Genomic DNA, 13,151 nt, shown 5'->3' with positions numbered 1-13,151 from the left:
ATTTAAAAAAACACCTTTGAGATCAATGCAGATATTTCAAATGTTCTGAAAGCACTGTTACTAAAGCGGGGTTGGTTGGTTGATTATGTATTCAGCTTTGGTGTTCATTGCAAACCTTAGCTTTGGAGCCCTGAAAAGAAGAAGATACCAACAGTATTCCTGTTAGCTAACCCATGTTTCTCATTCTCTTCAAACACCTCCCTTGATTGTTTCCCTGCCACTGCTCTTAATTGATTAGCCGTCCTTTAGAGACTCAAGAAATACAGCATGCAACAACTTTGCATTACACATATATTTTTCCAAATGTTACTAAGGAGGTGTGTGGGAAGAATGTTAATCATCAACAGCCACCCTTTCCTTGTAAGATGTAATTAACCCCCCCCCTCCATGTTACTGTTTTAAAACATTTATAAGCTTTGGAACCCAATTTGCTTCTTGAGCACAGATTATATTTGACTGATGCTTCCTTTGGAATATACATAAATAGTTGCAGAATTATGAATTCTGGTTGTCTTTTGATAGGTTGAAGGATGGGTTACCTGCTGCGGAAATGTGTGCCCGGTATATAATTAAAGGTTATTCACTAATCATAAAACATGTTGCTGAAGAAGATGCAGGAAAGTACACTATATTGCTGAATACTCAGCAATGGAACTTGCATAAAAACTTGACAGTCACTCTGAGAATAAATGGTAAGTTGACAACACAGTTTATATTAATGACTTATTTATTATTATTTTATTATTTATTAAATTTGCATACTACCCTATACCTGTAGATCTCAGGGTGGTTCATAACATAAAATAACAATATAAAAAAGAGAAAATACATAATAAAAACAAAAACAAAGGCAACCCAATAACTCAATAATAAGGATTGTAGTCTTAATTGGAATAACTTCAGCCTGGCAACAGCATTAGTTCCTAAGAGCTGAGGGTCTTTCTTGTTTACCTTTAAAGATAATAAGGTACATGTTGTTTCAGCAATTTGATTTTTTTGTTGTTGCTGGTTTTATTTTACAGTGAAACCTCAGATCTATGAAGAAGTGTCTTCAATTCCTGGTTCTAATCTTCATCAAGTGGGAAGTAAGCAAATCCTAACTTGCATAGTTTATGGTAATCCTCAACCTACAATAAAGTGGACCTGGCAACCTTGTCAGCAGACAAATTCCTCAGCAAGGTAGATCATTTTAGTTTCTTGTTTGCAATACCCTGCCATTAGCCTTCTATGTTGTTGTCTGAAGTCTCCTTCAATATTTAGAACTCATGTTATGCAATTTGTGGTTATAAAGCTACAAATCATACTTTGAATTAATGACATTGGCAATTATGGTCTGCATATGTAGGATGTTCCCTGACAGAAGAGAAGGGAAGTCCCTGGCATAGCCCAACTGCACTGGGTAGTTTGGAGGCTTGCTGGAGGAAGCTGGCTTCAACAACCTAGTACTCTGATGGTTTGATGATACATAGGTTAGATTTATCCCTTAAGCAGCCCTGTGTAAAGCTGTTTTTGGGATGGAGGGTGGCAATGTCTCATACTTTACAGAGGACAGTCTTGTTTGAATGTGTCCTCTATTCGAAGGGTTGTCCAGTCAAAGTCTGGTTTAAAGTACAGGTTCTTGAAGTTGCCTATCAGCAGTTAGAACCTGGTCAGCAGACTGAGCAAGCACATGGGTTCCAACCTTTTCCACTATGATTGGAAGCACTGTATTTTTATTTAAATTATTGTACATTTTATGCAAATTCCTTCTTTTTGATGATGCATAAGTGGACACACTCCTGGGATGTGAAGGAACCAACACATTTCCACTCTATACTCTGAGCTCTCTGGAGAGGCAGAGGACTAAATATGGCTTAGCACCTCCATTTAGAGCAAGGGTGGCTAACCTGTGGCCAACCAGTTGTTGTTGAACTACAGCTCTAATCATTCCAGACCATTTACCATACTGGCTGGGGCAGATCGGTGTTGAGCAAGGCAAGGAAGGAGCCAAACCCATATGATCCTTTGAAATGATAAGGGGACTACCCCTTCACAGTTTCAGGAACCATGTGGGAGGATCTCTTTCATCCCTGAGATTGCTTCAGAGGCTAAAAGGGAAAGAAACATGCACTCTGACACTCCTTCTGGTCCTGACATAACAACAACAACAACAACAATGATAATATTTATACCCCGCTCATCTGACTGGGTTTCTCTATGATACTATCATAGAGGGGTGAACTCTTCACCAGCTTGAACCCAGGAAAGGAACAGGTCTTGGCAAGAATCTTCCCAAGCCACATATTATTCCTGTAGAGGCTTCAGGATCAATAGGTGGGAACACTTGCATACACCTTTAGGATTTCACAACTTTCATAGGGATTGGACAGCTGTCACTTCAGTGTCTATTCAAATTGGGTGCTTTGCAACCCAGACAGGGTGGGGGGTGGGGGTGGGGGTGGCTATTCTCAGAGACAAATCACCAGAGAAAGCCCTGGTGTGGGATGAAGATCAAAAGGATGAAACATTTCCTCCTTTTTGCCTGTCCTTATTATCCCGCCCGTGATAATTTCTTGTAGTTTATTTTTTTTTGTCAGAAGGCCATGTTCTTAAAGGCACTTGCTGTAGTTTCATGTTTTCACAACAGATGAACTTTCCTCACATGTTTGTCCTGAGATAATAAAGGTGTGGTCTTCACTTCTGCAGAAGTATTTGAAAGAGCTTTCTGTTTCCCAAAGTCACTCTCTTGCCCTGAATGACATCAGCCAGAACCCAGCTAGACTTGGATTCTCAGGAAAACGAATAAAATCAGCCTATGTGAGATTACCAGTGATCTGAACACTGACCTGTTTATCTTGCATAAGATCTAGAAAAAAATGCTTTGCATCAACTCCATTTCCAAATGTTCTTTCTAGGAAGCATGTCCTACAAAAAGCAAATAGATTAGCAGGGGGATTCATGCTAGAACAACTTTTTTCTATCTGTTATAACAATTGCTTCCTAATGAAAGTTATAGATAGGTAGCCGTGTTGGTCTGCCATAGTCAAAACAAAATAAAAAAATTCCTTCCAGTAGCACCTTAAAGACCAACTAAGTTAGTTCTAGGTATGAGCTTTCGTGTGCATGCACACTTCTTCAGATACACTGAAGGTCTGGTGACTTCTGTTTCAGTGTATCTGAAGAAGTGTGCATGCACACGAAAGCTCATACCTAGAACTAACTTAGTTGGTCTTTAAGGTGCTACTGGAAGGAATTTTTTTATTTTGTTTTTCCTAATGAAAAATTTTGTAGCTATGCAAAGGGTTCATTAAGTTGATTTGCAGTTACAGTATTATCACCAGATTGTTGGTGATATCTTCAAGCAAGCATCAATCTATGTGGAGAATCCTGTGCAGATGTTATATCAGTCATGTGGAACCGCTTGTCATCCACAACATCCATTTTCTGTAATAGGGTTATTTATTTAATTTATGAATTGCTTTCCGTGAGGCATTCCGAAGTAGTTTACAATACAATAAAATCATATAGAGAACAATTGCAGAAATAAAAACAGTGAAAACATTTGCTTTTATAAAAACAATTTGAAAAACTACACACACAAACAAACCAAATTTAAAACAGGAACAAAACAGATATGAAATCAGTTCAAATTTTATATAGATACCAACTGGGTTCAAAATCAGTAAAGAACTTTCAGTCCCTCCATCTACTTTCCCACAGAGGGCCAAACTAAATGCATAGCATGCAGCCACACATTTGCCTTTTTCTCTTTACTTGACTACTTGAACAGGGAGGCTAACTGTTATCAGGAAGGAAGCACATGGGGTAGACAGGCTTATCTCTTCCCTCCACAGTGCAATCAAAATAATAACCCCTTCTTCTGTGTAGCTAGGAGCCTTAGGGGAAAATTCCCATTAGTTCAAGTAGGACCTTTCCCCCCTCTCCCACTTTTAATTACATGAGAAAAATGTAATTTGTAGCTGCATGATATATATTTTGTGATCATCTAGTTTGGTCCAGAGACTACTTTGGTTACCCTTTCAGCAAAATCAGTGAGAAAGATGTCCTGCATATGCACAAACAAAATAAACAACAGCTCTGTCCAGTAAATGTACTTGTGGAACTCCATTTATTTCATTTGGATTTGATTTAACAAAGTATTAGAAATGTAGATACAGCTGAAGTTTTAGCAGCATTACTACTTTGCTATGACTAAATGGTCAAATTCCTAACACCTTCAATATGAACATAGTCTGCCAGTCTAATTACAAATCTTTACTACTTATTTTAAAGTGGCATTAAAGAAAAGACTGAATGGCTGAATCATTAGTATGTGCTTGGGTAGTTGTTAAGAGGCAATGTAGTTTAGAATACTAATGAAGCATGCAAAATTACAAGAACAAGTGTTAATTGTGTGTGTTTAGAAATGATTGACCTGCCCAAATTTAATTGTGGGTGTCTGCAAGCATGGAAGATCATTAGTGTGTGTGTGTGTGTGTGTGTGTGTGTGTGTGTGTTTCTGCTTTCACCATGCCAACCCTGTAGGGTGATGGTTCCAAATCTTGGTTTAGTTAAAGGTAAGAGCATATGTAAATCTGGTGCACTAATAATGTAGATGTTTATATGAAATAATGGTAATAGTCTGGTCCTATTGGTGCCTGAAAATCCAGCACACTCACTGGACACACCTTTGGCATCCTTTCCCTAGTCACAAGCTGTATGAGGAAGGTTAAGGGATTGGGTATGTTTAGCCTAGATAAGAGGAGACCGAGCAGAGATATATAACCGTCTTCAAATATATAAAGGGCTGTCACATGGAAGATGAAACAAGCTTGTTTTCTCCTGCTGTGGACCCAAACCAAAGGAGGAATAATAATAATAATAATAATAATAATAATAATAATAATAATAAAATAATAATTTTATTATCTTTATGCTGTTTATCTGACTGGTTGCCCCAGCCACTCTGGTTGGCTTCGCAAAATATAAAAACACAATAAAGCATCAAATATTAAAAACTTACCTATACAGGGCTGCCTTCAGATGTCTTCTAAAAGACAAATAGTTGTTTATCTGTTTGATGTCTGATGGACGAGCGTTCCTCAGGGAAGGTTCCACTGGAAGGCCAGAAAGGAGATTCCAACTAAACGTCAAGAAAAACTTTGACAGTGAGGGTTCTTTGACAGTGGAACAGACTCCCTCAGAAGGTGGTGTGCTCTCATTCATTTGAGGTTTTTAAGTAGAGGTTGGATGGCCATCTATCATAGATGCTTTAGATGAGATTCCTGCACTGCAGGGTGTTGAATTATGTGATCCTCACGGTCCCTTTCAACTACAATTCTATGATTTTATTATATGTAGTCAATGGCCCTACCAACATGAATAACAGGGATATTCTACATGGTGCCCTCTGGCTGCTACATTCCAACTCTCATCCATCCCAGCCTGCATGGTCAATAGTAAAGAATAATGAAAAGTGTTGTCTGGGATGATGGGACACCACATCATTGACTTTCAGTGGCTTTTGCTTTATGCAATTTGCCCACAAGGCTACTAGGACATTAGTGTATTGGCTCCCACTCTTCGACACAGTACTCAAACTCTCGCCTCAAAAAAACTGGAAAATCTTTCTTTAAAAAGTTAGCACAGAATCTCAGCATCAGTTCACAATACAAGATACACAGTTCAAAAATCCATAGGCAGTTATAAGATCATCTGTGTGGTTACCATCATAAGACAGAAGACTTGAGTTTGCAGGTTAGTGATTCTGGGGGTGGGGAAGAGGATACTGGGTCTGTTCATGCAGATGACTGCACATCTTTGGTAATGGACTCTAGCCTCTGATTCTCCACCTCAGCCGGCTCTGCTGATCTTTCAACCGCCTCTTCAGCTACTCTGTGGAGCTCACTCTCTGGAGGCAGTTCTCTGACTCCACCAGCTTCTCTTTCCTCATGATACATCTTTCAACAGCAGGGTAGAACCCTCCTTCCCATCACTGCCTGAACTCTGCCCACTTCCAGTTCCATGGTCCTCATCTTCCCCTGAAGGATCCTGCCATTCCTGCCCCATCTGCCATGGATCCCAAGACAATAAGTTATTTTGAAATAAATTGGATTTATTTCCAAGTGAATGCACTGTAGATCAAGGTGAGAGGGTCTTTATGACACTTTTGTAGTGTAAAGGAGTCTTTTAGTTGGGTATTCATGTAATTCAGATTTAAACTTCTTTAGTGTGCAGTGAATGAACCATCATGTAAGGTAGAACCAAGTCCTACAGTTGACATATAGCTTAAAAAGAAACGTGTGTTTTATAGAGATGGGACAAAGTATAGGGTATGCAAAAAATAAAGTTTGTGGAAAGAAAAAAAGGAGATTTCTTCCCTCTCCATTCAGACAAATAGGAAAAGGTAAAACAATTCAGCTAATATATTCTTTGCATTTATTCAGACTAAGCAAATGGTAAGATAAAGTAGTAATTATATGCCCTGGTCTTTTATTCTGAATCAGATTTTGGTAGCTTCTAATGGACAGCAACTTTCATTCTATGAAACAGGAAGCAAGGAGACTGTGGCCCTTTCCAAACAGATTGCAATTTGCCTCTTGTTAATAATAACCCTGGAGAACTGGAACTGGCATTGACCTCTCTGTACATAGTGATGATAATTTGCATTGCTTGTTCTTGTCACAGTTAATACAGCGGCCAATTATTTCCAACTAATATGCTTGAAACTTTTGTCAAAGGCTTCTTTATGTGTCTCCATTGAACCAAGGTCTTTATTAACCAAGTTCTATCACTATGTGCTTTAAATCATCATCCTTTCCCAAGTCTAATAAATGATGATGAAGCATAAAACATAAAGGCATAGAAGGATAAATTCTGTTGCTGTTGTTTTTTCTAGAGTCACTGATGGGTTGATTCAATCTGGATGGGGAAAATGTAGCAAAGATAGCTAAATGCTGTGGAGAAATTGTTTGAATGATCTGTTAGATTCTCTGCAAAAGCACAGGTTAGGGATAGGGATGGAAATGGAAATAGAATCCAATGAACTCTGGTTCTGATCTGCACCACTGAGAGCAATGACCAGATCAGATCCAGTGTCCACTTTGAAATCTGCAGTCCTGCGCCTGAGTCTTTTTTCAGTTTTTAAAGGGTAATTCCTGTGACCTAAAGGAGTGGATTAGTGTGTGGGGTCCTTGTTCTGCTGCCATTCACAATGTAAATGCTGTAATTCTCCATGACATGGATAGGACTTGAGGTCATGCTGCCACTCTCTGGGAGATTGTACATTAAAATACTTCATTATCTCCATAGCTCCAGGAGTTGTGTGCAGTAGATGGTTCTCTGGGTGGCTCAAATTACCTTTTAAAACTGGAAACAGTGTCAGAGGGAGCCCACAAATCACCTTGCAAGCAGTTTTGTAGCTTGATTAGAACCCAAACTTTCATTATTATTTTTATTGGCGAAATCTCTCTGAAGAATATGGGAGCTTTCTGTAGAAAAGCAGAACTTGGGGCAGCATCAAATGGTCACTGGTGTTTTCACAGCAGATGTGTTAATTGTAAGGAAAAATCAGTTTCCCTCCCTGGACCTTGAAATTATTTGTGTGCTTAATATTAAAAACAATACTCACTCTTCGTTTTTCCTGGAATGGGACACATATTTAAAGCAGTTTCAATGCAGAGTAATTTCTCCCTTCTTTGGATTTTTCAAAAATTAAAAAAACATGGAAATGGCATGGATGAATGGCATGTCAAAGTTTTGCCTTGGGCTCTAAGTGAGTTGTTTTGGCTGTTATTTTGGCTGAACCCTATGAATGGAGAATATACTAGCCTCTCCTAGCACATAATTGAATAGCACTTGTATATTTTTCCAAGGGATACAGCTTTTCACCTGATAAGGAAAACTAGCACTTCAACTGTAAAATGTCTGCTTGCTTCTTTTAACCTCTTGTTTTCAATTTTATGTTTCAATATCATTCTTTTTTGTGTTTGTATTTCAACTTCCTAGTTTCTTACAGGTTAAAGAAAATGTTAAGAAGGTTGGGCATCAGAAAAATGATTTACGGATCATGTAGTAAGAGGAAATAGATCCATTGTCCTCTTAGAATACAAGATAGTGGAATTGTTCAATGAAATTGATTGGTAGAAGGTTCAAAACACACAAAGGAGATAGTCAGTGTAGTGTAAAATTAGTGTATGGAAATTAGGGTATGGGATTCATTGCCACAAGATGCTATTACTCGTATAGCTGTTATCTTAAGTGGCTTAGTTCCATGGGTGATAATATACTAGTTCATAACAACCACTATAGTTAAATGTAACTATTGTATTCAGAAGGAATACATACAAGACTACACTTAACTACAAGACTAGAGACAAAGCAAAAGGGGGACGGAATTCTCTCAAAGCAAGTCTTACCCAATGAGTCCATCCTTATGGATTTGCATGGGGAAGCTCAGCATCAAACCCATTTTTGTATAGTAAGCATTTCATATAAAGAGTGTTTCTTGCTGTGGAGAGAGTAGACTGAGGGTCTGTACTGCATACAAATACTCGTTAAATTTTGGCAGCTAAAGTAACCCAGTACAACATTTTACTACAGAAAAAGGGTGACCACCATTTGCAGAGACATTACATCATTTACTTCATGGGATGCCGGGGCCAATGGTGTGGGCTGTTCCTCATCACGTGACAGCAAGCAATTTGCTTCTGGGACCACCGCCAGAATCTCCCCCCTTTCAACTTCTCTCCTTTTGATATATGTTCTGATATGTTTGACTTAGGGATGAATAGATCAGTCTATTTCTGGTTCATATCAGTTTTGTCTGTGTTCATTCATATGTATTGCATCCAATTTCTGTAACTTCTAGGGTTTGGGGTTTTTTTAGCCGCATGAAAATGCATGTTATTTTAAACTTTTTTTAAAAGAATACACATTTTTGTATGCATGTTATCATAAAATACACATTTTTATACACATTTTTGGTATATATCTCGAAGTGCACCACAGTTTGGTTAGAGTGTCAGAGGGCACAGGACTAGGAAGACTCATGATCAAATCCCTATTCAGCCACTGAATGACTTTGGGCCTGTGAGCGTCTTCCAGCCTAAACTACCTCACAGGGTTGTTGTGAGCATAAAAAGGGGAGTGTAAAAGGGGGCATGGGGAACCATGCAAGGCATTGTGAGCTCATTTGCAGAAGGGTGCAATAAAATGCAATCATAGGTGAGTGTGATTGAAGAAAGGACTAGAATTCTTCATTCCTCCTCCACCAATTAAACTTTAGCATTTAGCTGGTTGCATATAATGATCATCCATGCACAAAAGTGTATAAACGACCTAGCAGTTTCTGGGAAACTGCAGGAGACTGTATTTAGCTGCATGGTGGAGTCCATTGAAGCACCAGACATCAGGGTGCTGAGTAATCAGTAGGACATGTAATCTCATTGCATTTAGAAACATTAACTCATTGATTCAGGAAGCAAAGGAGCATAATAGCTACAATGAGCCCTGAGAGGTTGTAGTATCTTGCGTAGGGTTAAAGAAGGAGCAGACCTTTACTGGAACCCTGCCAAGGTGACTTGGTTTGACTGCCAGTGCCGCAATGTATTAAAGCTGGTGCAGGTGGCTACTATGTGTGAACAACTGTATATGCAGTTCTGCTCACATAAACTGTGTAATTTCAGAGGGAGTACTGAAAAATTGCACTGATACTTTGGTGAAAAGTGGTTTTCCAAAGCAGTCTGCTCTCAGAAATACTCACTGTAGAGTTCTGGCAAAATAGGTCCTCTGACATGGCACATGTGAACTGACAACTTGGGCCATTCCAAGGTCACTCACTGGCAGGAGTGCCAACTATGTCCTTGTAATTTTTGTAGAATGATTCAAATTGAATTGAAATTACAAGTTATGAAAAAATTAAAGCAATAGGTCTGCAAGCGGGGCAGACTAAGATACTGTGGAAAGGAACTCTTCTAGCTTTCTTTCCATGTTTGATATATATGCTTTTTACTAAACGTATCAAGTGCCCTTCATTGTGGAGAACATCTTATATTTATTTTCATATTTTAGGTCATCTAACCTCCCACAGTCTGATATTATTAAGGTAATTAATTAAATCTGTATATTGCCCTATACCCGTATATCTTAGAGCAGTTCAAAACATAAAATCACAATATAAAAGCCACAAAACAGATAAGAAAAATAAGAACAAAAAATGTATTAAAAGGCATTGGATTTCAATTAGCTTAGGGCCTGGGAGAAGAGGAACATTTTTGCCTGGTGCCTAAAGGTGTATAATGAAGGCCCAGCCAAACCTCCACAAATGGGGAACCACTGCAGGAAAGGTCCATTCTTGTGTTGCCACCATCCAGACCTCTCATGGAGGAGGCGCACAAAGAAGGGCCTCAGAGGATGATCTTGGGGTCCAGGTAGAAGAGATGGTCCTTGAGGTATAGTTTCTACAAAGCACATACCTTGGCTTAGCATTGTGTTCCTTTTTTTGAAATTTTGTTCTGATAAAGTAAGAGGTATATAATGAGACTAGATTGGAGGCAGCAGTTACCGGTATACATTTCCCTGTGATCCAAACCCATTCAGTAATTTGAATCTATGACTTAGTGGTAATAAAGTTACTCATTTCAATCAAGCAGCTGTTTTTTATTTTGAATTGACAAGGTGACATGTAGTAAACTCTTAGCTTGGAAAACTTCCCTCTCCATAGTTATAAATATATCATGCTATTGTGCTTGGCAAGCTGCAAGCAAATGGAGGTAAGATCTCATTAAGGGAGCAAACTGTGGAGTAGGGAGAGGACAGTGTGAAGCTAAGGGTGATAACAGTGGCCTTGTCCAGAATAGGCCATGGGAGTTTTCTTATCTAACTTAAGCAGGAGGTGCTGGGAGCTTCCTGTGCGAAATTAGGAGCATACACTGCTTTCCTCTTGTTGTTTGGCTTCCTCCTGTATATAAGACGGTTCCCAGCACAGTGATTATCTTTGCATCTTCAAACATGGCACAATCTACTTCCTTAAGAGTATGATGTATCCTTTAGAGTCTTGCCGTCTTTCTCCCCCATCCTCCCTCTGTCCTCCAGTTCTTCTCAGTAGCTCATCTGTGTCCTAAGCACTTTTAAGGTTCAGTGACATATGGAATACATATACAGATATGTAACACCAACACACAGTTAATATGTACATCATATATTGGATCCTTCTTTGGAAATGTCCAAAACTACTACACAGCAAGTGCCTGGGGGGGGGGGGAATCAGAGTGTCAGATTAACAGCTCTGACCGTTCCTTCCCCTTTCTTGAAATATCTGTGGAAATCTAAACTGGGATTAATGACTAATGGTTTCCCAAAGTGATAGTTTGTTTCTCTAATTTTGGCCATCAGATCCCTAAGCATGTGCACAAAAGGCGAAAGTTTGCGTGCATAGCAAAGTAAGAGCGAGATTTGTGATTCACATTTTTAACTAAAATCTGTGAACTAATATGCATATGTTGTGTCCACTGTGTCTACGGTACACAATTTCCAGGTTGTGTAGGGTGGTAATATGACCAATTATTGCTATTGACATGGATTTTTAAAAAATCCTCAAATGTTTTTGAATATTCACCATTTGTTGCATGGCTCCTTTTTTATTGGATACTTTCCAACTACAAGTCATCCCTGTGAGCTAATACATGCTTCTGATTAGCAAACAGGATGACCCATTTATCATACATTGATAATTAATTGCCACAATTGACAATGTTAAGTATCACAATGCACAATAAATGCATTTTTGCAAAATTTCCAGGTGTTTCATAGTGGAACCAGAACAAGTCATGATGGATTTTATACATTCACAGAAATCTATCATCTCCCACATAACTGCACTTGACACAAATACTTGCTTTCTGCCACAAAGCACCACATATTAAAAATCAAGGGACTTTGCACCTCCAACCAGTTCTGCAAGGTCAGAACAACAACCTCAGAAGACTGAATTGGAAATAAAAATATTAAAATTTGAACGTGTGAATATGAAAGCTGGTGCAGTGCAGTGGCAAGGCTACTGAGCTATGAACAAGAAAGACATTGGTTCAAATATTTCCTTAGCTGTAATCGGAGCCGGCTCACCCATGAGGCAAGGTGAGGTGACTGCCTCGGGTAGCAGGATCCACCGGGGCAGCAGATCCGTCCTCCAAGGACTGCCTCACCCGCTGATGCCACCACTGCCGCATACTCCTTGGAGGCTAGATCCTCCTTGGCTTTAGCCACCCTGCCAATGCCACCTCAAGAGCGCCCTCTTGGCAAATAGGAGGCGCTGTTTGCCTCCTCTCACCCCTAGGGAGGAAATGGTAGGGGCTGCCATCTGGGGTCTCTTAGGGTCTGCACTTGCCCAGTGTGATTCAGAGCAAACCCACCCACCCCCACATACCCTTTGATTCCCACTTCAATTGTGCTGCAACTATGGTATGGGGATTGCCCCATTTTTTGCCCTGGGGTAAAGCCTCTAGAGGGGTGCCATTAAGGTCCCAGCCTCTGCGTGTATGTACGCAAATGTGCGTGGGGGGTTACTAAACTGGGTCTTCAACCCGGGGGAAATAATGCCTTGTTTCACCCGTGGGTGTGATTGATTTGATTCCCCCACCCCCACTCACTCCCAGGTTAGAGCTTCACTCGCCCATTTGTCCCCGATGTAGATTTTTATTCTCCCCCTTTGTTCCTGATGTAGATCGTCATTCTCCCCTTTTTTCTTGGTCACGGGGTAGCACCATTTTGTGGTTTGCCTGAAGTGCCAAAATGTCTATGATCTCCATAAGTAGACTTAGGGAATTCACACACCCTTTTTGCAATGATTTGACTGGAAGTGCAGACCTTGTTTGCCTTATGATGTGACAACTTTAGCTTGGCTCTCAGCTGTGAGAGGATTGGGATGTGAGGAAGCTCCCAGTGTTCTTTTCTGACCCTAACTCTTTCTCTGTGTGCCAGCAGAACGTTCTGGGGCGGATCCTACTTGGACAGAGCCTGGCTAGTTTATGAATAACTGACTGTAGACCTATAAGATCCATGTTCTCCATCCACACTGTCATCATATATCTTACTGTTTTAAGACCTGCCAGTTAAAGTGCAGTTTAAAGATAAAGAACTATAAGAAGGGAGAGCGGGGCCTTGAAGCTGTCTAT

The 13,151-nt window shown here is 39.8% G+C and overlaps 1 protein-coding gene across 7 annotated transcripts in view; it reads left to right on the top strand.

The window, feature by feature from the left end:
- FLT1 (fms related receptor tyrosine kinase 1) overlaps window positions 1-13,151 on the top strand; it is a 141,615-nt gene that overhangs the window by 61,431 nt on the left and 67,033 nt on the right. For all 7 annotated transcript variants that reach the window (XM_081860108.1, XM_081860106.1, XM_081860107.1 and 4 more), the window contains 2 exons: window positions 523-692; window positions 1,023-1,179. In XM_081860108.1, coding sequence (XP_081716234.1) covers window positions 523-692; window positions 1,023-1,179 — 327 coding nt within the window. The remainder of the gene's footprint in view (window positions 1-522; window positions 693-1,022; window positions 1,180-13,151) is intronic.

The sequence above is a fragment of the Podarcis erhardii genome (genome assembly GCF_964252035.2).
Source record: "Podarcis erhardii genome assembly, chromosome: 4".
Classification (NCBI taxonomy): Eukaryota; Metazoa; Chordata; class Lepidosauria; order Squamata; family Lacertidae; genus Podarcis; species Podarcis erhardii.
Note: the sequence above shows the minus strand (reverse complement) of the source record. Positions and strands in the feature narration are given on the sequence as shown.